Source organism: Mustela lutreola, chromosome 6 (genome assembly GCF_030435805.1).
Source record: "Mustela lutreola isolate mMusLut2 chromosome 6, mMusLut2.pri, whole genome shotgun sequence".
NCBI classification, from domain to species: domain Eukaryota; kingdom Metazoa; phylum Chordata; class Mammalia; order Carnivora; family Mustelidae; genus Mustela; species Mustela lutreola.
The window spans coordinates 56,290,588-56,318,231 of NC_081295.1; the positions used below are offsets into that span (position 1 = coordinate 56,290,588).

A 27,644-nucleotide genomic window follows, 5' to 3' on the forward strand; every position below is an offset into this window, starting at 1 on the left:
AGAGGTGGGAACATGTCTGGCTATTAGTAAAAAGGTGAAGTCAGTTTGGAAAAAACTTTCTTCTTATGGAAGAAAAAGATCAGAGAGGAAAGCGGGCACTAGATTTTATACATTATATAGAACTCTAGACACCCTAATAAAGACATCTTTTTCTTAGTGAAATGTGAAGTAGTTACAGGAGTGAAATTTTAGAGATGTACTATGTACTATGCACTATGAACTATGATCACCACTAGTGCAACTCATAAAATATTCGCAGTTCTCCAGGCATAAAGTAGCAAAGAACTCTTAGTCTTAGTCTTAGTTTTAGTCTGCTAGGGCTTTTGTTACAAAGTGCCACAAACTGGGTATCTTAAGGAACCAGAATTTATGGTTTCAGCATTAGTGATGCTAGAAATTTGAAATCAAGGTGTCCGCAAGGCTAACTCCTTCACCGTCATTGTATGTGACCATGTGACTAGCTTTGACCAGTGAAATATGACTATGAAACATAAATGTGCTGAGAAGGGCCCTCTGCGGACCTTCCCTGTATATGCAGCTAGAAGGAGAAATACTCTTTGGTTGTTTCAATCCAGGAGTTGGCAAATGGAGGCCTGTGGAAAAATCTGGCTCATTGCCTATTTTTCTAAATAAAGGTTTACTGGAACACACGTAGACATTATCTTTGACTGAATTTGTATGAACAACAGCAGAGCTGAGTAGATACCATACCTGACCTGCAAAGGCAAAAATATTTACTATCTGGCCCTTTACAGAAAACAAGTTTGCTAATCCCTGTCTTAAGCCACTGAGACACTGATGCTATTTGTTACCACAGGATAAAATCATTTTCCTGATGGTTACAATCATTTTGGTTTGAAGCAGAGATTCCATTGCAGAAGAACAAGATGGCAGCAGTGAGATCAGTCAGGAGGCAGTGGTGATAACTCTGAATAGAAATTACCAGGGGTTTGGACTAGGGTGGTAGGCATAGAGAGAACGAAAAGTGATTGAATTATAGGTATATTTTTCAAGGTGATGCGGACAAGTATTGATAATGGATTAGGTGAAAGAGGTGAGAGAAGTCAAGGATGTCTCTGAAATCTGTGCTCTGAGCAACTGAGAGAGCACAACTGCCCTTCCTGAGTGGGGAATGTTGGTGCAGGTGATACGTTTGGGTTGATGTGAGAAAGAGGGCAAGAATGATAGAATCTGGATTGGTGGAGGTATGCTGAAGGTGCCTATTGGACAAGCAAGAGGATATGCCAACTAGACATATTTCTGAGCCTTTCAAAGATTCCATGGAGCAAATTGGGTTGATTATTTTAAGAGCTTTTCTACTACCAGCTTAGAATTGGGCTGCCTCAAGTCTCTGAATACCATCTTCACCCAGCTCTTTTTACCTTCACACATATTTCTTTGTTGTCTTCTTTCTCCTTCCTCTCATTTTTGTGGATAGATCCTCAATACGGCATTTTGGAGGGGTTTAAGGAAATAAGTGAAATTCGGTGTGTTTCACCGATCCTCCATCTTTTCTGAGGAGCTGGGAACTAAACGCTTTCAAGACTGCTTCCCACCCAAGTCCTATCTGATTCTATGATATTTTTTTTAACATTATAAGAGAATGTGTCAGTGGTATTCTGTATGTTGAGACTCACCCGCATCTCCCCATACATCTCCAGGATTTTATCCTTTATTTTAAGCTGTTCTTCTTGGTCAATGTCTCGAACGCTGAGGACTCTGGTCCTATACTGGCGGAACTGATGAACCTCCTCTGCCTTTTGCATTGCCTGATGCTGGTTCGATTCCTCTGTTTGTAGCATAGGGTCATAGTCCATTGTTTTTCTATAAAAACATCAAAAGAGATGCATAAATCATTTTGGAATGCTGGAATTCAAATAATTTAAAATCATATGAACAGTGAGGTGGTCTGAATCCAATCAAATGTTAGGAATAGAAGGACAAACTTACTATTTTTTGATGGGTTATTCTCCGTTTATTGAGTCACTAATATTTTAGGAAACAATTCTAGGAAAGTACAAGGAAAATCAGATGCTTCATCTGATGAGGTGTTCATGGAATTCGTGTTGAAAAGTATGAGAGTATTTGGAGGTTTTTCCTTTTTTAATTTATGCAGCTAAATAATGTTGAATATATTTTCAAACTTATAAGTATGCTTGAGTCACTATCTCTCTCTGTTAATCCTACTGTCTGGTTCATGATAAAATTAAATGTACTTAAATAATGCCAGCAGGCATAGTGGGAATTTTCTGCAGCTCACCTCACCTTAATCAACTTACAAATTAAATCTTTACAGAAAATATTCAAATGCTTTTATGATTGACTTAATAAAACATTTGCTAAATTTAAGGGGTAAAATCACGTACCCCTAAAAATTTGAATACACTGATGTATATTAAGTATTTAAGTTCAAATTTTCAGTTGTTTAGCAACTGCTTACTAATGTATCCAAAATTCTGTGAACACAGATTCTGCATTGATCATGTTTATTAAAACTTACCGTACATACTGATTTAAGTTTACACATTCTAGTGCTTTTCGAATAAGTCGTGGAGACATTTCCAAAATTGTTGGGGATCGTGAACGAGATCCTGTTAAGAAAATAAGTCCCAGGATTTCAAAAAAAGAATCAACACTGCCTACATGACCGTTATATCTTATTTTAATTAAAAATAATATCTTCTGTTTAAAAAAACATTGATTGGACTTGTCTAATATGATTTTCATCTGATTCAATGCAACTTTATTAAAATATATTTCATATTTATCTTCTAGTTGGTGTTACTATACTTATAGTTACTTGAGGGAGATGGCAAAGTGAATATACTCTATAAGAAGGGTAACAGAATGTTACCCCACTGGTAGTTAAATGGAGATGGAGACAAGAAGCAAAAGTCATGCTGTATTTCACCACACACAAATTAAATGACCCTAATATTTAAAGTGCTTCATCTAGAGGTAAAAATCATCATAAACACTACCAGGGGTGGGATATAAAAATAATTACAACACAGTAGTCTACTTTAAGAAACTTGCAGATCCAGTGGAATAGGCAATATATAGCAGGTAAACCGTGACAATCAAGTTAGCAGGAAATTTCTACTCCCGAAACGCATATGAACCCACAGGAACAAACTTAATAAGGAGATTTTAGAGACTATAATATTAACCACTCAGACTTTACAGGACATTTAATCTCCTTTTTAAAAAATTATTGGAGTATAATTTACATGCCACAAATTCACCCATTTTAAAAGTATAAGTTAAGGCTTTTTCATACATTTACAGAGTTGTGTGATCAGCACCCAAATTCAGTCTCAAAACATTTCCATTCTCCACGTAAAATCTCTTGTGCCTTCTACAGACCTTCTTCATTCCCATCATAAACCTAGGGCAGCCATTGATGTACTTTGTCTTTATAAATCTGTCTTTCTTGAATATTCCATGTAACTAAGAATAGTAAAATGACACCTAACTTTTTAAGAAACTGTCAAATCATTGTGTTTTGATTACGGTTAACCTCATAACAAATTCTGAAAACATGAAGTAAAGATCTTTCCCCTTATTTCTTTATCAAAATTACTTGGGTCATTTCAGGTCTTTTGCATTTCCAAGTAAGTTTTGGGATCAGGTTGATAAATTCTATAAAATGTCTACTAGAATTTTGATGGAGATTATACTGAATTTATAGATCAATTAGGGGAGAAATGCCATCTGACCAAATTGAGTCTTCTAGTCCAAAGCATGGACTGCCTCCTTCTTTCTTTAGATTTTTAAAAATTTCCTTTAGTGACATTTTATAGTTTTTGGTATACAGGTCTTGCACTTTTATAAATTTATTTCCATACATTTATTACTGACATTACTGTGAATAAAAGGGTCTTAATTTCCTTTTTTGATCACTCATTGGTATTATGTAGAGATGAAAGTAATTTTTGTATATTAATCTTGTATCTTGTATATTATTTAGTTATAAGTCTTCAGAGTTTTAACATGTCTTTTAATTAATTTTTAGTTTATTAGTGCTTTGGGGGAGAGGTTATATTAAGTCCTAACTTTGCCATCAGGACATCTCATGCCCACAGACTATTTAGTCTTACTTTTTACACAGGGTTGCGATCGCCTCCCACAATATTAGAAAGTGCTTAATTTGTAACAACTTGTTAAAAGTGATCACTCATTCAGAAATTCAATCTAATATAAACCTTTAAAAAACATTTTAGACATGATGTACAAATTATTCATTTTTTTTGAAAACACATGAAGACATGGTACATGTGAAATAAAAAAATATCCCAACTCAACTCTATGATGAAAACATCAATTCAATCATGTCTTTCATTTTATAACATAAAACATTATTATATTGAAGAATTAACATTCTATAATATGTATTGTAGGAACCAGTAGCCAATAACTTTTCTTTTATCATTGTGATGACTATGGGATCTTAGGTTTCTAAAGTTCATTGGCTTTTCTTGTGAACATATCTACTTATGTTGGCTATATTTTTGGCATTTCAAACATGAGTTGTTTTAATAAGACACTAACTCTGCTGACTTTGACAGGAAGGTAATTACTTTTAATTAATCAGTGATTAATTAGATAGTTGTGTTTTCTTGCCTTCTGCCAGATAACAGAAAACCACTCTACAAACAGAAGAGGGTGTGGGAAAGGGGCAGAGAAGTTTAGCCTTCATGTTCTTTTCTCTCTCTTTTTTTAAAGATTTTATTTATTTATTTGACCGATGGAGATCACAGAGTAGCAGGCAGAGAGAGAGGAGGAAGTAAGCTCCCTGCTGAGCAGAGAGCCCGATGCAGGACTCAATCCCAGGACCCTGGGATCATGACCTGAGTCGAAGGCAGAAGCTTTAACACACTGAGCCACCCAGGCACTCCTAATCTTCATGTTCTGGCTACTAAACTCTTTTGTGTCAAAATAGGATGTGTATTATGACAGCCTGGTATGTTTCCAACGGACTAAGGGAGAAAACTTACTTCGTCATAGATAGTCTAAAAATCGCTGTTCAAGGGCATAGTGATTGTGAAGCCTGGGGAAAAGATGTAGGAATAAAGACAAAGATCACCTGCAACATTTGTAAACAGCATTTTCTAGAGGCTCCCAGAGATAAAGGGGAAGTGGAAAGCAATGTTTAGATTGCTGAACTTGACGATGGCTTTGGTATTGAGAAAGAATGCTTAGATGTGAAATCCACAGTAATATCATTTTCATATGCCCTCTGCTACTATGAAGGAAATTGTTCTAAGTTACCTACTGTATGAAAATAGGAAGTAGCAAGAATAAGGTAGGTTTTTGTTTTGTTTTGTTTTTAGAGATTTTATGTATTTATTAGAGAGAGAGAGAGCATGAATGAGGTGAAGGGCAGAGGGAGAAGCAGACTCCATGCTGAGCAGGGAGCCTGATGTGGGACTTGATCCTAGGACTCTGGGGTCATGAACTGAGCCAAAGGCAGATCTTAACAAAATGAGCCATCCAATCACCCAAGAATAACACAGTTTTGTGGGAATTACAAATTTCAAATGGAATAAAGAGACCAGATCATGCAAAGTTCTCCCAGGGTCTGTAATCTCTTACAGGTAATGCTTCTCCAGGAGTGAGGGCTAGTATGGGGCACCAACAGCGGAGATAAGAGCATCATATGGAGTTCCAGAGAACAGCTGAACAACCAGACCCATTGTTCTCAAGCAAGAGTCCTTCTACAACCCCCATACCCAAAGTCCATGGTCATGTTTCAGTGCTGTAAGAGGTACTGGAAACCAAACAGCACACCTTTTCTTGGAGGGAGAAGGAGTCGACTTTTCTTGATATTGTGTGAGTAAATTTATATTTTATTTTACATGTAATATAATATGTATGTATATTATATTATACATATATTATTTGCATTCAATAAAAGTGATAATAAAACACATTTCAGAATGTGTGGAAGACATTTTTGGTTGAGGACAGACCACTTTGGCGTCAGTTCTTCATTTCCAATCACATTTATCTTTCCTCCCTGTTTCCTACCCACTCCTTTCCATCCCAAAGTAGACTCTTTCACAGTGCTGTGAACTTTAATAGAAAGGACTAAAGACCAAAGGCCAAAAGTGTGAAGAAATGAAGAACACCAAAGCTGACACAGAAGCAGTCCCTCCCAACACACTGGTCTGGGGCTCTGCACAGAAAATGATTCCACACCATGACTGAGGGGACACACTTTCCAAGGCTGGAGTGAAGAATCATGATTACATTCCATTTTTGCAACTTGAAAAAATTACTTTGTTAGCATATAAACAGGTCGACCTCCAAACGTAATTAGATTTTCATTTCACAAGTCTTTAACCAAGTGTGACGAAAAGTTTGTGTTCCATTAGAGATCACAACATGTGGAATGAAAAGAACTAGGATTTGAGTCCTGATTCATGCCACATTGTTTCAGCTTCCTGCCCTCGCGTGAGACATTTATCAATCACTTAAATTTTGAGGCAGAGATAGCAGTATATGCTTTGTCTAGTTCATAGAGGCTCCAGTGAGATAATAGATGTAAAACCACTCTACAAATTAAATATTAATATAGAATGATAGCTGCTATTTGAAATAAGTTTTAGTGTTACATCCTGTATGTCATTATTTATTAAACGAGTGCCTACTTTCAAAATATTGGCTAAAAAAATGGAATCTCCTGTTACCGCAGTAAAAGAGCCCTTTGAATTTTGGAATTTTCCTCTTCCTTGTGGAACTCCTTCAAGGACATGGTTTAGCCATAAGCAGTTTTTAATTTAAAAATTCCCAGACTGGTTTAGCAGTTTTGAGAAAAGAACCATTGCTGTTGGTGTTCCTGAGGATGAATCCTTTCAAAATATCTTTCTTACCTGCCTGGGTTCTGAACAAGTAGAGAAATAAAGATTAAGATTTTTGCCACTGATACAGGTATAATTGGAGAATGTAGCTCCATGTGAGAGGCAAATGGGCCACAGTCACAGAATGCGACAGCCAGATGGCCCCTGCCATTCACCTCACTACCATAAGTAGTGGTTCTAACTCGGGGACAAGTAAGGGACTCAGGATCCCCTATGGGCAGCCAGATTTATTGTTTCAACCACAGAGGACACTTAGTCCCTTAGCAATTTTGTCCCTTCATCCAGGAGTTGGGGAGAGGAAATCCTTCCTCAGGGAGACCCGGCATGGAAAGACGTTTCTCTGTTAAAAACTTCCGTAGAGGATTTACATTCATTTTAGTGAACAACTACGAATCCCCACTATACAAAAATGAACCAAATCAGTGTGGCTTGTGCACCACTGAAAACTCACTCCTCTCCTCCAAAATTTTTAGAATCCAAATATTTAAAATTTGTTATAAAAGGTAAAAAGAAAATACACCATGAAGCCTATGATAGATTTAAAAAAAAAAAAAAAAAAAAAAGGATCTGTGTTTGGTGACAATGGCATGCGTGGTCACTGCAATTTTATTTTTAGTGTTTGTAGACACATAGAAGTGTACAAAAATACACCTCCTGTTTTTTGTTTTTTGTTTTGGTTCACTTCTACCTTTAAGTTAACTACTGAGCAATGAGGTCATTGAACCAATTATCTACTCTGATAAGCAAAATGAAGACCTATGAATCCAAAATACGTATTTTCGTAGCTATAACCCTACACATCACATGTGTTTTGTCAGTGTCTTTCCAGAATTTTTATTTCCAAGTACATATTTTTCTTACAGACGAGAACACCACTTACTGATCTCCTTCCGCATGCTCTGCTCCTCCTTCCCTGCTGGGGACGTTCCTCCACTTTCGCTGCTCCCCGATTTGGAAAGATCCTTCAAGCCCTTCCCCATTTGCCACTTCTTCCACAGCATGTTCCCTGACGGTATGACATCTTTGTTATCGGAACTCACAGAACTCTTTGTGTCTGACTCTCTTGTGGCACTTGACAAAGTTTCAACTACAACACGACATGTGCGTTAGCCAAGACAAGCTTGTATTCTATAAAATCATATGCAGAAACTAGCGAGGGCTTGTGGGAACCAGGTTTGGAGCTGACTGGAAAGCTTTGCCACCTCCAACGAGAGGACTAGCGAAAATAATCATTGGTAGCCTCAGAAATTATTTGGATGGCCCAGACCACCAATGTGTCTGGAAGTATACCTCAGGATACAAACACATCACATAAAAATAGAGGCTTTGGGGAGGTGAGACATTGCAAGAGGAAATGGGATCTCTGAACACTGGGACCACTGCTAGGGTGGGCCCTGGTAGAGGTAGCAACCTGCCTTGTATGGGAAATGTATGTGAATGCAATTCTCTCTGGAGAGGGAGCTCTGTGTCTAGGCACTTGTCTAAATTATCTTAAAATAGAGGTGGGAAGAGCTCTTGCTTGTGAAGTTGCAAAGCTGGGAAGTTTTTCCTTAATGCTACAATTCTACTCCCACTGTTCTAGATCTTTATGCCTGGGGGAGAAAAAAACTGTGTAAAACCTATCACAACCTCCACATTATACAGACATTCCCCCCCCCATTTATCAATTGTAGATAATTTAATTAATGTTATATTCTGCTTTGAATAAAAGGTGGTAAGAGGTTAGTAATTGAAAGCATGGAGAAATGTTAAAATAAATACACATTTTAACATATTATTAAAACTGATGTACCCTTCAGACAAAATGGATAAAAAAAAATTAAAAATAAATTTATTTTAGGAAGTTTAACTTACATAAAATAGACAAATTTCTTTTAAAACACATCTTACTAATCTGACAAAAGAAATGTTAGAAGAGCTTCATGGTGAGGGATGGAAAGTATATACTGTAGTAGTCCAAATATATGAAGTTCAAGAACAGGCAAAATGGAAACAGGGTAATAGAGGTCAGACTAGTTGTTACTTTGAGGGAGAAAATGGTTGACGGAAGGGGAATGAGGAAGACTTTGGGGATGTTTAAGTGTTTTATATCTTGATAATGGTGGTTCCGGAGTGTGTACGGATATAAAAATTTGTCAAATTGTACAATATTTGTGTCTTCACTGCGTGAATGCTGTAGGACAAGGTCAGCCTCCTCTGAGCCTTGCTCTCGACTAGGCCTTGTCCTTGGTTTGTAAATTCCAGTTTAGGCAAAGAATACTGCTGGATTAATTTATCAAGAAATGCCCCCCAACCCCGCTTTGATATTCCAATCCAACTTCTCTCTTCCCCCTACCTTCGATATCTAACCAAGTTTTCTGGGTAACTTTCCACCCATTCCCTACCTAGTCACTATAAAACCCCACTTTTCCCTGCTGTATTCAAAGTTGAATTCAATCTCTCTCTCTCTCCTACTACAATAGTCTTGACTCCTATTGCAATAGTTTGAATAGTGTTTCTTGTCATTTTTAACAAGTGTCCTGTGCAACATTTTTCTTTTGCATATAACTTAATACATTTTTAAAAACAATAATAAACTCTAATAAAATAATAAAATTCAAAATAATGAGATGATAAAATCATAATAAAACCTATTCACTTTTGTATACTCGATATGACATTAGACTTTTACATTTAGAAAAGTGAGTACTTTGGGAGTTAGAAATATTTCAAATCCTACTCTATCACCTTTTAGATCTGTGACTTAGGAAGTTTAGTGACTCTCTGAGCATTGGTCTCTTTATCTGTACAAAGGAATAATAGTGTCTACCTCATTGCTGCTGTAGGTTAAAAGGAGATAAAAAGTTCTGTGAAGAGTACCCATTCCAAGAAACAAAATCAGGGTGATACTTGCTGTTTATACTCTTTTTATAAAAAGCGAAGGGGCATTATCATTATAAAAATCATTGAATTTCATTCCTAAGAACATAAACATGGAAAAGCATGGTTGGGAATGTTAACGTCTTCGGCCTCCCTGGCATCCCAAGGAGGTTATAGATAGGGGCAGTGAAGGGTTAGTGAAGGTGCTCTGGGGTCATGGAGAGCTATCTGTAAGCTGGCCTGTCTCTGGGTATCTTGTGAATTCAGCAAATTGCAAAGAAAATCACTCTGAGCCTGTGTCCTTATTGGTAAACCAGAAATCATATTATAGATTACAGATTATAGTGAATTCATGTGAGTGTTCAATGAAATAATTAGTATTTTCAGTTCTGGGCCCAAAACAATCACTCAATAAAAGTGGTTAGCTTTATCTTATTGTTATTATTCACAGCTATTGTTACTAGAAAGGTGCCAGATTAACAGTCGTGGGCTTGCCTTCAAATTCACACACTGCTATCTTGACCTAGGCTTCACTCTTATTTCTGGTTTCATCTTTTCTTAAATGGAGAAAACCATATCTACTTGGGGAGAAAGCAAACATCTGCTTGATTAAAAAAAAAAAAAAATCAGAATCTATTTTCCTATCCTGTAGAATCCTCTGTCTTTTAAGAGGTGCAAAGCACAGCTCTGTGCTCTGAGATGGCTGGGGCAGGGCTCACTGACCTTCCTCCAGAGCTTTGGTTTGGCTCTCAGACACAGGCATGCTGTCCGCATCTGGTATTTTCTTAATGAACCGGCTGAGGTAATGCAGGCGAGCCTGGGAAGCCTACAGAACAAACATTATCAATGAATGGCCCTGGAAACAACATGTCAAGAGTGCATAAAAGAAAGAGGAAAATGAGAATAAATATGGCAGTTTGAACTAGGCCAGCTCTTATTATCCAATAAACTCAAATTCTAAGCCATCCATAATTCTGACAGTTCTGAGAGCTAACAAAGAAGCAGGTTTTTTTTTTTTTTAAGATTTTATTTATTTATCAGAGAGAGAGGGAGAGAGAGTGAGCACAGGCAGACAGAATGGCAGGCAGAGGCAGAGGGAGAAGCAGGCTCCCTGCTGAGCAAGGAGCCTGATGTGGGACTTGATCCCAGGACACTGGGATCATGACCTGAGCCAAAGGCAGCTGCTTAACCAACTGAGCCACCCAGGCATCCCACAAAGAAGCAGTCTTAAAACGGATACACAAGGCATGCAGCCTTAGGTCCAGTTGCTCCTGAAGCTTTTTCATCTGGCTTAATAACCCTGAGTAAGGCCATGAAACACATATGAGTAATAAAATGGCTCACTATAGCGATGATTCTTACATAGAGTAGGGAGGGAGATGTGAAGTATGTATATTCCACAAGGGGCAGCACAGGCTTTTTTTATCCACTCAAGGCTGTTCAAAGTATATGAAAACCATATTAAACATGTTTATGCTTTCTTACTTAGGAGTGTGAGGACAGACGTGGATACTGATGAGGAAACAGAAGGCAAGCTGAGGACAAAGCAGAACCTGACATCCCACAACCTACCCCCCACCCCCACCAATGGGATCTATGTGACATTCCTCAGGCACTTTCTGGCTGCCCTAAAACTAAGGAAAGGAAAAACAAATAGTTAATCTATAGAGATCAAAATCCTGCAAGACCCAAGTCTCCCTCAGTTTACAAATGCCTCAGCAATTTATAAGAACGAAGAACTTCTATCAATAGCCTAGCTTCCAGTACCATGCTGTCTTGGTGATCACAGCTTTGTAGTAAAGCGTAAAATCAGGTAACGTGATGCCCCCAGTTTTATTTTTGTTTTTCAACATTTCCTTAGCAATTCGGGGTCTCTTCTGATTCCTTACAAATTTTAGGATTATTTGCTCCAGCTCTTTGAAAAATACTGGTGGAATTTTGATTGGAATGAAAACAGACACATAGACCAGTGGAACAGAGTAGAGAGCCCAGATATGGACCTCAACTCTATGGGCAAATAATCTTTGACAAAACAGGAAAAAATATACAGTGAAAAAAAAACAGTCTCTTCAATAAATGGTGCTGGGAAAACTAGACAGCTATATGTAGAAGAATGAAACTCGACCATTCTCTTACACTGTACACAAAGATAAACTCAAAATGGGTAAAAGACCTCAACATGAGGCAGGAATCCATCAGAATCCTAGAGGAGAACATAGGCAGTAACCTCTTCAATATCAGCCACAGCAACTTCTTTCAAGATATGTCTCCAAAGGCAAAGGAAACAAAAGCAAAAATGAACTTTTGGGACTACATCAAGATCAAAAGCTTCTGCACAGCAAAGGAAACAGTTAACAAAACAAAGAGGCAACCCACAGAATGGGAGAAGATATTTGCAAATGACAGTACAGACAAAAGGTTGATATCTAGGATCTATAGAGAACTCCTCAAACTCAACACCCACAAATCAGACAATCATATAAAAAAATGGGCAGAAGATATGAACAGACACTTCTCCTATGAAGACATACAAATGGCAATCAGACACATGAAAAAATGTTCATCATCACTAGCCATCAGGGAGATTCAAATTAAAACCACATTGAGACACCACCTTATACCAGTTAGAATGGCCAAAATTAGCAAGACAGGAAACAACATGTATTGGAGAGGATATGGAGAAAGGGGAAACCTCTTACACTGTTGGTGGGAATGCAAGTTGGTGCAGCCTTTTTGGAGAACAGTGTGGAGATTCCTCAAGAAATTAAAAATAGAGCTTTCCTATGACCCTGCAATTGCACTACTGGGTATTTACCCCAAAGATAGAGATATAGTGAAAAGAAGGGCCATCTGTACCCCAATGTTTATAGCAACAATGGCCACGGTCGCCAAACTGTGGAAAGAACCAAGATGCCCTTCAATGGATGAATAGATAAGGAAGATGTGGTCCATATACACTATGGAGTATTATGCCTCCATCATAAAGGATGAATACCCAACTTTTGTAGCAACATGGACGGGACTGGAAGAGATTATGCTGAGTGAAATAAGTCAAGCAGAGAGAGTCAATTATCATATGGTTTCACTTATTTGTGCAGCATAACAAATAACATGGAGGACAAGGGGAGATGGAGAGGAGAAGGGAATTGAGGGAGATTGGAAGGGGAGGTGAACCATGAGAGACTATGAACTCTGAAAAACAATCTGAGGGTTTTGAAGGGGCAGGGGGTGGGAGGTTGGGGGAACCAGGTGGTGGGTTTTAGAGAGGGCACGGATTGCATAGAGCACTGGGTGTGGTGCAAAAACAATAAATACTGTTAGCTGAAAAGAAATAAAAAATTTTAAAAAATAGCCTAGCTTCCAGAAGGAAATGTAGATGCAATTATATGTGCTTATAACCTGCAGCCTATTCACAGATACTTGAAGCAGGCAGAGTATAATGTTCCTCCAGGAAGTTTCCAACTATCTTCATGTTAATGCAGTGCTAGAGGCTAAAACAACTTAATTTGACAGTCGCAAGGCCTCTAGTATCCTGTGAGTCTTCTTTAACAATGAAAGTTCTTTCAGAAACCTCTCTTCTTCCTTACCTCTCCCAACCCCATAGTATATAGTCAGCCACCCCTCACAACTTTGGGCAGCAGCTCTTTCTGCCTGTGGGTCCTGTCCCTGTGCTTCAATAAACCAACATTTTGCACCAAAGACATCTTTCTTGGTCATTGGCTCCAGACCTCACCACACTGAACCTCATGTATATTCCAAAACCACATCAATACAGCCCACACTATGTAAAAGAACAAGGGAACCCACAATTTGGGCCAATAAAGTGGCACCATCATGTGCTTCACTTTTGTGAATCATCTGGTATCAGCCATTCTGTACATTTCACAGTGTGTTTAAATATGGTCTTAACATGTAGTAAGTGAGTGTCTAACAAAATTCCAGATACCATTCCTAAAGGAAAGACTATGTGCTTTCACTCTCATGGCTCTCACTTCAGACTGGTGCCTAGGAATGGAAAGTTAAAGAACAACATTTCCCACTCAAGTGACCTTGATAGCTCTTCCTGGCTCAGTCATCTCCCAGGCTTGCTTCATGGCTCGGATTTCATCTGCTCGTTCTGTATCCTTTTTCACTTCAAAAAATTCTGCTTCATTGTGTTCTGTGACCAACCTCAAAATCCAGTAGGGTTTATTTGGATCTTCTTGTTGAGGGTGAACAGTGGATATCTGATAAATAAAAACCTTTGGGTTAGGTATTGCCCTCCAGTCAAAAGGGTCTGGATTTTTAGCTCACGACCCATAATTTCACTATTAAGTATGTACCCAGGAGAAATGAAAACACATGTTCACAAAAATACTTGGACAGAAAAATTCATTACAGCTTTATGCTCATAATAGCCAAGAAAAGGAGGAGACAATATAAATGTCTATCAATTGATAAATAGATAAACGAATTATCGTATATTTATATCATTGAATACTACCTTAACAATAAAAAGTAATAAACTATTGAAGTATACCACAGTGCAGATGGATCTTACAGATAGACATCATACTGAGAAAAAGAAGCCGAGCATAAAAGAATACAACTTGGGTGACTCATTTGTTTGAAATTCCAGAACAGGCAAAAACAGCTGCCTGGGGTAAGGTATGAAGATGACAGAGTCCATTGCAAAGAGGTTTGAGGGACTCTCCAACCTTATGGAAATGATCTATACTTTATACCTTGATAGAGATGTAGATTACAGCATTGAATGCACTAGTCAAAATTCATTGAATTGTGCAATTAATTTTACTGCATTTCACTAAACACAAATTTTATCTAAAATTGTAAAGAAAAAAAATTTTAAATTACATTTAGAGTTTTGTGGCACCTCTTTACAAAAATTAGGGTAGGGATAGTTGATCATGCCAGGTGTGGATACACTGGATATATATTCATTATAAAAGTAACATTTTAATATCTTCTAGGATTATTTTCATTTTTATAAGCCATAAGCTGGGAGCAGATTGATTTAGGACTGGAAATATCTAGATGAGTGACGCTCATTGGTGACAATCTGGTAGAGAGAGAGGCTTGGATCTAATGTGGTTACTAGCACTTTACACGTGACAATTGTTAATTATTCATGTTGAATAATGAAGATGGGGAATAATGAAGATTGGTAGGGCCACTGAATAAAGTTGTTGTGGGCAGTTTGGTTTCAATGTTACCAAAAAGATCTCATTGCTTTCTACAATATTCCTCTAATATTCTGATGAGAACTTAAATCTCACAATCGGAAATTCTTTTCTCTCTTCCTTTTACAACATGGTACAAAAGATTTTATCATCTTTTATATTTGATGATGAGTTAATCAGAAACTCTGGGATCAGGAAAGGGAGTATGATGAAGGACTAGGGGGGCACTGTAACAGTTTATGGATTGAGTTAAGCTTATTTGTTTTAAATTTCAATTTGTTTTAAATTTCAATAATTTATTTTGTTGATGATAAGAATATTTTTTCAGTGCCTTCAAATAATTGATTTTCTAACACTAAATAATAAACTGGAGCTACAGCTAGAAAAGTTAACACACAACATTATCTCGTTCAAGAGGAACAAAATACTTTCTTGAAACCACTTCACCTATATTTTCTAACAAAACAATATTAAAATAACCTAATTTTAAAAAGAAAACTGTATCTGGTCCTTTCAAAAGTAATAATCCCTTGGTAGAGAAACTTCTCTTTTTCTATATCCATTTAGATATTACAATAAAAGTAGCATTTGGTTTATAAAATGTAGCTAGTGAAAACACAAGTGATATAAATTTAAGAAGAAATTAGCTTTTCCGCATGAAATAAAATCAATGATCAAATAAATTCAACATGATTATGGTAATTAAAGTAAAAATACAAAATATAATAGTTTTCAGTTTCTTGTTTGGCACATGTATTAATACATTTTAAAACATGAAAAGATAAAACACCAAGGTCTACCAAACAACTGGCACAATATTAAGATTCCTAAAGCTTAGTTATTAATATCCTAAAAACCGAATTCTGATATGAATTCTGTAACCAAGAATACATTTGGTGCTATGCAAACTGATCCAAACACCATCTTTTTCAGTATTCCCCAGAATTCAAGAGCATTTCAAAGTTATCTCAGGATGAATCCCATAATTCCTTATTAAATGATGGATTTTCTGAACAAGCTTCTCATTTTTTATTATATATGTGCACATTTATCACAATTTCAAAAACAGTGGAAAACCACCAAACATGTTAGTTTTTAGTTTTATCCAGTCATTAATTTTCTGCAGAATTACTTTTCCTTGACTTAGTATTTTTGCAAGATTTTTCATTTTTTCATTTCCTTATTTATTTTGTTATGTTAGTTACCATACAGTACATCATTAATTTTTGATGTAGTGTTCTGTGATTCATTATTTGCATATAACACTCACTGCTCCATGCAATCCATGCCCTCCTTAATACCCACCACCAGGCTAACCCATCTCCCTACCCCTTCCCCTCTAAAACCCTCACTTTGTTTCTTGGAGTCCATAGTCTCTCATGGTTCATCCCCCACTCCGATTTCCTCCCCTTCATTTTTCCCTTCCTTCTCCTAATGTCCTCCATGCTATTCCTTATGTTCCACAAATAAGTGAAACCATATGATAATTGACTTTCTCTGCTTGATTTATTTCACTTATCATAATCTCCAGTCCCATCTGTGTTGATGCAAAATTTGGTATTCATCCTTTCTGATGGCTGAGTAATACTCCATTGTATATATGGAACACATCTTCTTTATCTATTCATCTGTTGAAGGGCATCTCAGCTCTTTCCACAGTTTGGCTGTTGTGGACATTGCTACTATGAACATTGGGGTGCTTATGGCCCTTCTTTTCACTACATCTGTATCTTTGAGGTAAATCCCCAGTAGTGCAATTGCTGGGTAGTTCCATTTTTAATTTTTTGAGGAACCTCCACACTGTTTTCCAAAGTGGCTGTGCCAACTTGCATTTCCACCAACAATGTAAAAGGGTTCACCTTTCTCCACAACCTTTCTAACATTTGTTGTTTCTTGCCCTGTCAATTTTTGCCATTCTCACTGGTGTAAGGTGTTATCTCAATGTGGTTTTGATTTGAATTTTCCTGATGGCTAATGATAATGAATATTTTTTCATCTGTCTGTTAGCCATTAGTATGTATTCTTTTGAGAAGTGTCTGTTCATGTCTTCTGCCTATTTTTTGACTTGATTGTTTTTTGGATGCTGAGTTTGAGTTCTTTATAGTTCTGATATATATATATATATATATATATATATATATATATATATATATATATATCAGCCCTTTGTGGTGTCATTTGCAAATATCTTCTCCCATTCCATGGGTTGCCTCTGATGTATTGACTGTTTCCTTTGCTGTGCCGAAGGTTTTTATCTTGATGAAGCCCAAAGGTTCATTTTCATTTTTGTTTCCCTTGTCTTTGGAGACTGTCTTGAAAGAATTTGCTGTGGCTGATGTCAAAGAGGGTATTGCCTATGTTATCCTCTAGGATTTTGATGGATTCCTCTCTCATATTGAGGTCTTTCATCCATTTTAAGTTTATCTTTGTGTATGGTGTATAGCTGTCTAATTTTCCCAGCACCATTTATTGAAGAAACTGTCTTTTTTTTTCACTGTATAATTTTTTTCCTGCTTTGTTGAAGATTATTTAACCTTAGAGTTGAGGGTCCATATTTGGGCTCTCTCTTCTGTTCCATTGGTCTATGTTTTTGTGCCAGTATCGTGCTGTCTTGGTGATCACAGATTGTAATATAGCTTGAAATCAGGCAACATGATGCCCCCAGTTTTGTTTTTCTTTTTCAACATTTCCTTAGCGATTTGGGTCTTTTCTATTCCATAAAAATTTTAGGGTTGTTTGTTCTAGCAATTTGAAAAATGTCATTGGCATTTTGATCAGGATGGCATTGAAAGTATAGATGGCTCTAGGCAGTATAGACATTTTAACAATGTTTATTCTTCTGATTCATGAACATGGAATGTTTTTGTGCCTTCAATTTCTATCATGACTGTTCTGTATTTCCTAGAGTATAGATCTTTAACCTCTTTGGTTACATAAATTCCAAGGTATCTTATGGTTTTGGGTGCTATTGTAAATGGAATCAATTCTCTAATTTCTCTTTCTACAGTTACATTGTTAGTGTATATGAAAGCAACTGATTTCTGTTCAATGATTTTGTATCCTGCCACATTTCTGAATTTCTGAATTGCTAGTAGTTTGGGGTGGAGTCTTCTGGGTTTTCCACACGAAGTATCATGTGATCTGTGAAGAGAGAGAGAGTTTGACTTCTTTGCCATTTTGAATATCTTTTATTATTTTTGTTGTTGTTGTCTGATTGCTGTTGCTAGGACTTCTAGTACTATGTTGAACAACTGTGGTGAGAGTGGGCATCCTTGTCATGTTCCTGATCTGAAGGGAAAGGATCTCAGCTATTCCCTATTGAGAATGATATTTGGTGTGAGTTTTTCATAGATGGATCTTATGAAGTTGAGGAATATTCTCTCTATCCCTATATTCTGAAGAGTTTTAATCAGAAAATGATGCTGTATTTTGTCAAATGCTTTTTCTGCATCAATTGAGAGGACCATGTGTTTCTTTTCTCTTCTCTTATTGATTTGTTCTAACACATTGATTGATTTGCAAATGTTGAACCACCTTGTATCCCATGAATAAATCCCACCTGGTCATGGTGGATAATCTTTTTAATGCACTGTTCGATCCTATTAGCTAGGATCTTGTTGAGAATCTTGGCATCCATATTCATCAGGAATATTGGTCTGAAATTCTCCTCTCTGGTGGGGTCTTTGCCTGGTTTGGGAATCAGGGTAATGCTGGCTTCATAAAAAGAATCAGGAAGTCTTCCTTCAGTTTCTATTTTTTGCAACAGCTCCAGGAGAATAGGTATTAGTTCTTTGAATGTTTGGTAGAATTCTCCAGGGAATCCATCAGGTCCTGGGCTCTTGTTCTTTGGGAGGTTTTTGATCACTGCTTCAATCAGTATTACTAGATACTGGTCTATTCAGGTTGTCAATTTCTTCCTGATTTAGTCTTGGTAGTTTATAGGTTTCCAGGAATGAATCCATTTCTTCCAGGTTGCTTAATTTATTGGCATATAGCTGTTGATAATAATTTCTGATAATCATTTCTATTTCCTTGGTGTTAGTCATGATCTCTCCCTTTTCATTCATAATTTTATTAATTTGGGTCCTTTCTCTTTTCTTTTGGATAAGTCTGGCCAGTGGTTTATCAACCTTCTTAATTTTTTCAAAGAACCAACTTCTAATTTTGTTGATGTGTTCTACTGTATTTCTGATTTCTTATTCATTGATCTCTCCTTTAATCTTAATTATTTCCCTTCTTGTGTGTGGGTTAAGCTTAATTTGTTATTGATTCTCCAGTTCTTTAAGGTGTAAAGACAGTTTGTGTGTTTGGGATTTTTCTGGTTTTTTTGAGTGATGCTTGGATGACTATGTTTTCCCCCTTAGGACTGCCTTTGCTATAACCCATAGTTTTTGGACACATGTGTTTTTTGTTCTCATTGGTTTCCATAAATTGATGAATTTCTTCTTTGATTTACTAGTTGACTGAAACATTCTTGAGCAAGATGGTCTTTACCTTCCAAGTGTTTGAATTTCTTCCAAACTTTTTCTTGTGATTGAATTATAGTTTGAAAGCATTGTGGTCTGAGAATATGCAGAGAATAATTTCAGTCTTTTGGTATTAGTTGAGACCTGATTTGTGATCCAGTATGTAGTCTATTCTGGAGATAGTCCATGTGTGCTCAAGAAGAATGAATATTCTGTTGTTTTAGGGTGGAATGTTCTATATATATCTTTGAGGTCCATCCAGTCCAGTGTGCCATTCAAAGCTCTTGTTTCTTTGTTGATTTTCTGCCTAGATGATTTGTCATTACTGAGAGTGAAGTGTTAAGGTCCCCTACAATTAATGTATTATCATCAATATGTCTATTTAGGTTAACATTTGGCTTATGTAGTTGGCTGCTCCTATGTTGGGGACATAGATATTTACAATTGTTAGGTCTTCTTGTTAGATGGACCCTTTAAGAGTGAAATAATGTCCGTCTGTATCTCTAATTCAGTCTTTAGCTTAAAATCTAATTTGTCTGACATGAGAAATGCTACCCCAGCTTTCTTTTGAGGTCCGTTGGGATGACAGATGGTTCTCCATCTCTTCTCTTTCAGTCTGGATGTATCTTTAGGTTCAAAGTGAGTCTCTTGTAGAAAGCATATGGATGGGTCCTGTCTTTTTATCCAGTTTGCAACCCTGTGCCATTTTATGGGAGCATTTAGGCCATTCACATTGGGAGTGATTATTGAAAGATATGATTTTATTGTCAATCATGTTGCCTGTGAAGTCCTTGTTTCTATAGATTGTCTCCGTATATTTCTGTTCGATATCACTCTTGGGATCTTTTTCCTTTTATAGAACCCCCCTTAATATTTCTTGCAGGGCCAGCTTAGTGGTAACGTTGTTTCAGTTTCTGCTGCTTCTGGAAACTCATTATCTCTCCATCCTTTCTGAAGGACAGTCTTTCTGGATAAAGAATTCTTGGCTGCATGTTCTTCTCATTTAGTTCCCTGAATATGTCTTGCCAGTCTGGCTTGCCAGGTTTCTGTGGATAGGTCTGACATTATTCTGATATTCCTCCCTCTGTATGTAAGGAATCTCTTCCCCCTAATTGCCCTTAAAATGGTTTCCTTGATTCTAAGTTTTGCAAGATTTACTATTACATGCCAGGGCATTGGTCTGTTCCCCTTGATCTTGGGAGGGGTCCTCTCTGCCTCTAGGACACAAATACTGTTTCATTCCCCAGATTAGGACATTCTCAGCTACAATTTAGTCAAATATATTTTCTAGTCCTCTCTCTTTCTCCACCCCCTCAGGGATCCCAACAATTCTGACAATGGAATGTTTCATGGCATCATTTATTTCTCTAATTCTGTTTTCATGGATTTTAAACTGTTTGTTTCAGGCTTCCTCCTGTTTCTTCTTATCCATCAGCTTGTCTTCTAGATTACTAATTCATCCTTCTGCTTCATTTACCCTAGGTATTAGAGTATCTAGACTAGATTGGATCTAATTGATAGCATTTTTTAAGTTCTACCAGATCAGTTCTCATTTCTGCCCTTAGAAAATCTATGTTGCCATTAATAGTTTTCTCCATCCTAGCTATTGTCTGTGTAACTGTTCCCCTGAATTCTGCTTCTGACCTCTTGCTTATATATCCATTATTTCTGTGACAGAGATCATAGTCTCTGGTCTTTCCTATGTTGGGGGTTCCTCCTCTTAGTCATTCTGTTGAGAGGTGGTTGAAGGAAGTCCAAATTATTGACCACAAGCCAAGGAAGATGCACTTGTTTTATAGAGACCTTAGGGTTGTCAGCCTCTTGTTCTTCCAGCCTGTCTTCTGAGGGAGGGGACTGTCACACTGTTACTCAGGTAACCCTCTTTGGGTAGAATTGTTCTGCCCACTGTGGAGGGGGAATGGGCTCAGTGAAAACCAAGTTTGGGGGACTTTTGTTCTCTGGTGGCTTTCTCTGGCAGCTTTCTGCATCCCCCCGCCCTCTTAAGAGTCAGAGCAGAAGTATCTGTATCCAAACCTCTGTCTCAGAACAGAGAGATTGCAGTCTGCCCCTCAGTGAGCTCTCCAGGCCACACTGTCTCCACTTCTGTCTGTGCTGCCAAAAACCACAGCATCCTGGTTGTGAGCCCCACAGCAGCTCTCTGAGCTCTTGCTTCCAGGTCCAGGTATGTCTCTGTCCTTTGTGCTTCTAAAACCTCCAGTCGCCCTCAGTTCGCAGCTGTCCTTGCAGCTCCAGGTTTCAGTCTAGGGTGCTGCCCTAAAGTCCTTTCCTCACTGCTACCAGTCTGCAAGTCTGTGCCCAGTCCCCAGTAATGGCAGGCTTTTGTGCTCCAGTAGCACAGGATCCCAGAGGCTCCCTCCCTCTTCCATTTATCTTCATGGATGCCCGTAGAATCATGAATCCCTGCTTCCTACCTCAAGACCAACCACCTAAAATATTCTGTTTGTAGAGATCAGATATATCTTCTTATATCAAAAGCTGATTTCATGGGTGTTCAGAATGGTCTGGTAGATATCCAGCACAATTCAGGGGATTGGTTAAAAGAAGGTCCTTTACTCCTCCGCCATCTTTTTCTTTTCTTTATTTAAATTTTTTTTTTTTTTAATGTACCTCAACCCTTCCAACTTCAGCTTTTCATTTTGACTTTCATCTAGAGGTATGTTTTCACACATTATAGGATTAAATCTACAATAGATATCAGGAAGTAATAAATCAAGATCTATATGGACTTCCATATCTATAGCAGTTTGTAACATTAGACAGTTTCGTTTTCAAACTTATGGATATCATGGTATCTCTCACATGTCTCTTATAATGTCCAGTGCCTAGGGATACTATGTATTTATGGGACATCTGGCCAAAATGTTTATGCTCATGCAGTGCTAACACTTAGAAGTTATTCAGAAGCAAACCACCTTGATGAAGATCATTTCATCAAATCTACAATCTGCAAAGTAGCCTAGAGTAGCAGATGAGGCTCAAATGTCCTGCCACATTTTATATGGACAGTTTCCCAAATAGTGAGACTTGACTCCGGGGAAATAACCATAGTTTTTGAGCACAAAAGCTTTTGGCATTCTTCCCCTGTTTATCATGGTACATACTGCAGCTACCACAACACAGCTGGGCCTTCTTACTCATTCAGTCATTAGTTCATATCTCATTCTAACCTTAAGAGTACTTCCCCATGTTTGACTCATAAAATGCCTGGCTCCAACTCATTTTGACTGCTTTAACAATGACATTTAATAAAAACATATGTGATGCTAATTTTTTATAAAGTTCCTTACATTCACCCAGGGCCCTATGAAACAACCCAAATATGCAAGCTCATATGGCCCTTTGCTTATACCTACAATGCAGTCAAGATGCTGAGGAAATGGGTTCTAAGTAATTTCAACTAATTTTCAAAGTATCTGAAGAGCAACCACATCCCCTTGCTCCTCTGCCATCAGCTGTGAGACTTTGGATATCTCTTTTCATTGGCTTCATGAAGCCAATTAAGGCCTAAAAAGCGCCATTTTATATCAGTTGTAATAAATATAAATTAACTCTTTCCACAAAATCCTCTTCTTTTCCCTCAAGACATTCCAGTAGATAAAGAATCAGTTCTTCAATCCTATTAATGCCAAGCTTTGGGTCTGCTGTTCTTAATGTTTGAACTCAAGCTCAGGTTCTGTCATTAATATTCACCTTTGTACCCTTTTCTTGCTGAAGAGATAAACTCTTTCTCTCCTTTGCTTGTTTGTCTTTGCCATAGTCTGCTCAGCTTTGATCACCTGTTTTTATTCTTCTGACTCTATCATACTTTGATCTGGGGATAAGCCCACCAGTATAACTGGCTATTAGGCTTGTACCCTTCAATGGGATAAGAAAGTAAGTTTAGCAGTACTTTGTTTTGTTGAAACTGGAAGAATCTCAGCTGTCCCAGTGGGGCTTGCAGGCTTGTCCATGGCGTATAAAGAAAATATGAGCATAACTTCTGTCAGTCAGGATGCTAGGACCTGGAGAACTGGATTTTTCTTCTTCAATGTGTTTATCTTTAATTTCTGATTTGTCCTGGAAATGTTTATTTTCTTTTTATAAGGCATTTTTTCCCTCACACCTGAAGTTTGAATTAATATGATTTGGTAGAAATTGGAATGACTCTTCAAATTTTGTGGTAATAACTATTTGTATAATAAAAGGCTTTACTTTGTCTATCTTTGTCTTCATTCACACCATGACATCCCCCCACAAAAAGACTATTTTTTGCTCTTATACAGAACACTGTATTTCTTCAGAGATTTGATGGTTTGTTTAATGTTTTTCTGTTTTAACGAGTCACTAACTGACTTTTTTTAAATACTCTTAAACTTGCTTTACCTTGCTTTACCTTGAGCTAAATGTGAAATCTTTACATTCTAATGGATAAAAACAACCTTCAAAACAAATTTCAAAGTATTTTTAAAAATAGGACATTTGTGTGGCACCTGGGTGGCTCAGTCGGTTAAGCGTCCAACTTTTGATTTCAGGTCCCGTCATGACCTCAGTGTCCTGAGACTGAGTCTTATATGGGGCTCTGTGTGCATCTGCTGGAGATTCTCTCCCTCTTCTTCTCCCACTGTTCTCCCCTGACTTGTGCTCTCTCTCAAATAAGTAAATAAATCTTTACCAAAAATAAATAAATAAATAAATAAAAATAGGACATAGGGATGATCACTTGTATAAGTCCATTGGGAGCTGAAGTCCTAAAGCTTTAAAATTTCAATTTGTAAACTATGGGTGTTCGAAGAATAACAGGATTTACCATAAAATCGGCTTCTCTTTTGGTTCATTTACATCTTATTTTGCTTGTATGAAAACCTCTTTGTAGACTGATGTGATTTATCCTCCAATAATCTTTGGGTGAGCACAAAAAAATGCAGCTGTTTCTCTCCTTCCAAGACTTCTTGTTTCATGGGATGCAGGTTGCAACTTCTGCAGCCTTGGCAACTTGCCTCTTCCCAACACTGACATTGACTAGGTCAGCCTGCACTAACTGAATTCCAACACAAGGGAAGAGCCCCACCCAAGGGATTACCCACCCTCCCCCACCATCAGTTCTATTCTACTCTCAGCAGAGGTCAGGTTATGCTTTATTTCATCATGTTTCCAAAGGCAGACTCCAACTGGGAAATTAAACTTTGGTGGGGCACCAGAGTGGCTCGGTCTGTTAAGCATCCAACTCTTGGTTTCAGCTCAGGACCTATCTCAGGGTCATGAAAAGGAGCCCAGCATCAGGCTCTGCACTCAGCATAGAGTCTGCTCAGGACTCTTTCTCCTGTCCCTCCTCCCCACACATATATTCACAAGCACTCTCTCTATCAGAAAAATAAATAAAATCTAGAAAGCAAAGAAAGAAAGACAGATAGATAGACAGACAAACTTGGCAATGCAGGTGGACAGCTTTTCTACTACTGAATTGTAGGACATGATCACTGCCTCTTCCCCTTAATTTATTAATTTCCCTTTAAAGTTCTGTACTAGTGGTACCAACATCCTGTTCAGTTGATTCAGCTGTAAACCTGAGAGATATCTTTTATTTTTTCTTGTTCCTTATCACCCATTTGGGATTAATAACTACATAAACTATTTGTTTCCTTGATAGTTCTTTTTTTTTTTTTTAAGATTTTATTTATTTATTTGACAGACAGAGATCACAAGTAGGCAGAGAGGCAGGCAGAGAGAGGGGGAAGCAGGCTCCCTGCAGAGCAGAGAGCCCAATCTGGGGCTCGATCCCAGGACCCTGGGACCATGACCTGAGCTGAAGGCAGAGGCTTTAACCCACTGAGCCACCCAGGCACCCCCTCGATAGTTCTTTTTGTTGTCTTCTTCCTTTCTCACCTGTACCTGATACAACTTGCCCTCTTTTGCCTGGACTACTGCAGTACTTTCTTGAGTTATTCTCCCCATCCCTAGTCTTTCCCCCCTTAAATGTATATTTTTAAAAGCTACCAGCATATCTGAAATATAAATCTGATCGTGCCAATAAGTTTTTTTAACCTCCTGTCTCCCAACCCACCCCCCGCCTTGCTGAGCCTAAACAGTGATGACAAATGTTGGGAAGATTTTATCCTCATAGGTATTTTGAGTTCAGTGTTTTTAAATAACCTAAATTTGAGTATCTTTCGGCCTATACTCGCACTCCTCAACTCTGCCATCACATCCTCTTCTTTACCCCTGTCATTGCAATTACCGAACTGGCCCTGAAGGAATTTGGAAGGAATGACCTCTTGGCTATAAACAGAATCCCAGCCTCTTAATGAGGCTTAAAGGCCTTTCTCGTTCTGACTCTTATTTACCGCCCCAGCCCCATCTCTCATACTTCAGTGCCGGAAAAGGAAAAAAACAAAACAAAACAAAACCAGAAAAACAAAACACAGAGATTGTGTTCACTTTCACCTTAGAATATCTTTGCTCATTGACTCAGGTCCGGATTTGGCTCCTCTAGGAGAAAGAGGCTAGAATAAGTACCTCTTCATCCTACCACTTCACATGTAATATTTAACATTAAAACTCTGTTTACCTTCAGTCGCCTCCATTAGACTGCAAGTTCTTTGAAGATAGGGACTGTATAATATTAATATTAGAAACCCAAAGCTCCAAAACAGTGTCTTATAGACATACATGTCTTAAAAGTTTGATTAACCATTTTCGATACTGAACTGGGAAAAGCAGCTTGCAGAAGGTGTCCAAGGAATGTCCATAAGGTTATCTAGATGGTTGCTAGAATCAAGGAGGTGGGATTTTTCAGTTTTGTCCTTGGGAGAGATAGACAAGTGGGAAATCAATGGACATACATTTATGAAATGACTCCAATGAGAAAAAGTAGTACACCCACCTGAGGCTCAAAGCGAGGGGCTTGTTTTTCTCTGGCTGTCTTGTCTTTCTCCGAAGACTTTTCTTTGCCTTTCCTTGTTTTAGAAGTTCCTGAAGATTTCTGCCCCTCACTAATAGTATGGGAATCTGGGCTTCCCAAGGTAACTAATTCCTCGTGTTTCTCTCCATGAGCTAGAGAGACATAAAAATGGAAACCAGTGAATCACAACAATAAAATCATGTCATGCAGGAAAAGGGGAGCAAGTCAGTAAAAAGTTGTTAGTTGAAGAGGTTTGGATTTCTTTTCTTTTTCAAAGAAATATTTTATAAAGATCTGTGTGACTCCAATTCACATACCATACACCACTGAAGTAGAGAAATCAGTAGGTTTTAATTTATTTGTAAGATTAGGCAAAAATTATCACTATCTAATGTGTTTCCAATCTGAATGCTTTCAGTACATTTTCTCACCTAATTTCCTTGGCCAGGATCCCCACCACAGTACTGAATGTGTTCATCTCTGCTATCATATGTATTATTCTCTTCCCTCTGCTTCCTCAGAAGAGGATGTGAAGGGTTTTTTGCCTTATGTTCTAGTCATTCTTTCTACATAACCAGTGGCAGAGGAACAGATAACATTTGTTGAATCCTTACTATGTTTTCTTCTTCTTTTTTTTTTTTTTAATTCTCAAAGCATCCAAACAGAGCAGAAGCAAAAATTTGCTTACATTCCCCCAGCTGTTAGGGTTGAGTTAGCATTCAAATGAGTTCAAAGGACATGTTAGCCCCTTTCAAAACTGTAGTCTCTAAGTCATCCCATTAGGAAAGTTAAATAGTAATTGTCAAGAATGGCTTCGCGCCAGTTATTAGCTACTTTCAAATTAGGGAAGATTATCCTGCATGACTGCAAAGGGACTATATGTACCACAGTTTTACAAGGGGGCAACTTGTCTTTCTGTCAACAATCCCAGTTGCTGTGAAGTGTTGTACTAGGGAAAATCTTTGGTCATGTCATCAAATGATTTGGAGGTGAATCTTGGATCAGCCACTAAATAGGTTCACTTTGGCAGATTTATTACATTCTTTTGATTTTGTTTTTTCCTCTGTGTAATGGAGATGTTAATACCATGCCCATGGGGTTTACAAATAAACTATATAGGTCATTTAAAATAGGATTGTACCTAGTATCATACACACTGGGTTTTAAGATATTAACAAATGTGAGCTAAAATTGAATCTCAAACAGCACCAATAAGTATTTCTGGGCTCTTTTTCTCACTATCCATAGGTCTTAGAGTTTGAATCATATATATAGGTGTATTTGATTCCCTTCAAATTAACATATTCTAATATTCAAGTTTACATATGTCAGCACATAGTGTGGTGCCAGGCATATAGCAAGGGCACATCATCTTTTT

General features: G+C 37.7%; 1 protein-coding gene and 1 pseudogene across 3 annotated transcripts in view; both read right to left on the minus strand.

Moving 5' to 3' along the window:
• Positions 1 to 27,644, minus strand: part of ADGB (androglobin) — a 171,892-nt gene that overhangs the window by 4,291 nt on the left and 139,957 nt on the right. Inside the window, exons 30-35 of one of the 3 annotated variants that reach the window (XM_059177312.1) lie at positions 26,249 to 26,418; positions 13,772 to 13,948; positions 10,446 to 10,548; positions 7,744 to 7,869; positions 2,501 to 2,591; positions 1,638 to 1,824 (exon numbers count right to left, since the gene is read on the minus strand). In XM_059177312.1, the coding sequence (XP_059033295.1) occupies positions 1,638 to 1,824; positions 2,501 to 2,591; positions 7,744 to 7,869; positions 10,446 to 10,548; positions 13,772 to 13,948; positions 26,249 to 26,418 (854 nt within the window). Of the gene's footprint in view, positions 1 to 1,637; positions 1,825 to 2,500; positions 2,592 to 7,743; positions 7,951 to 10,445; positions 10,549 to 13,771; positions 13,949 to 26,248; positions 26,419 to 27,644 lie in introns of all 3 variants that reach the window. The other 2 variants (XM_059177311.1, XM_059177313.1) reach the window with 2 other exon arrangements.
• LOC131833264 (calcium-independent phospholipase A2-gamma-like) lies at positions 15,954 to 25,320 on the minus strand (annotated as a pseudogene).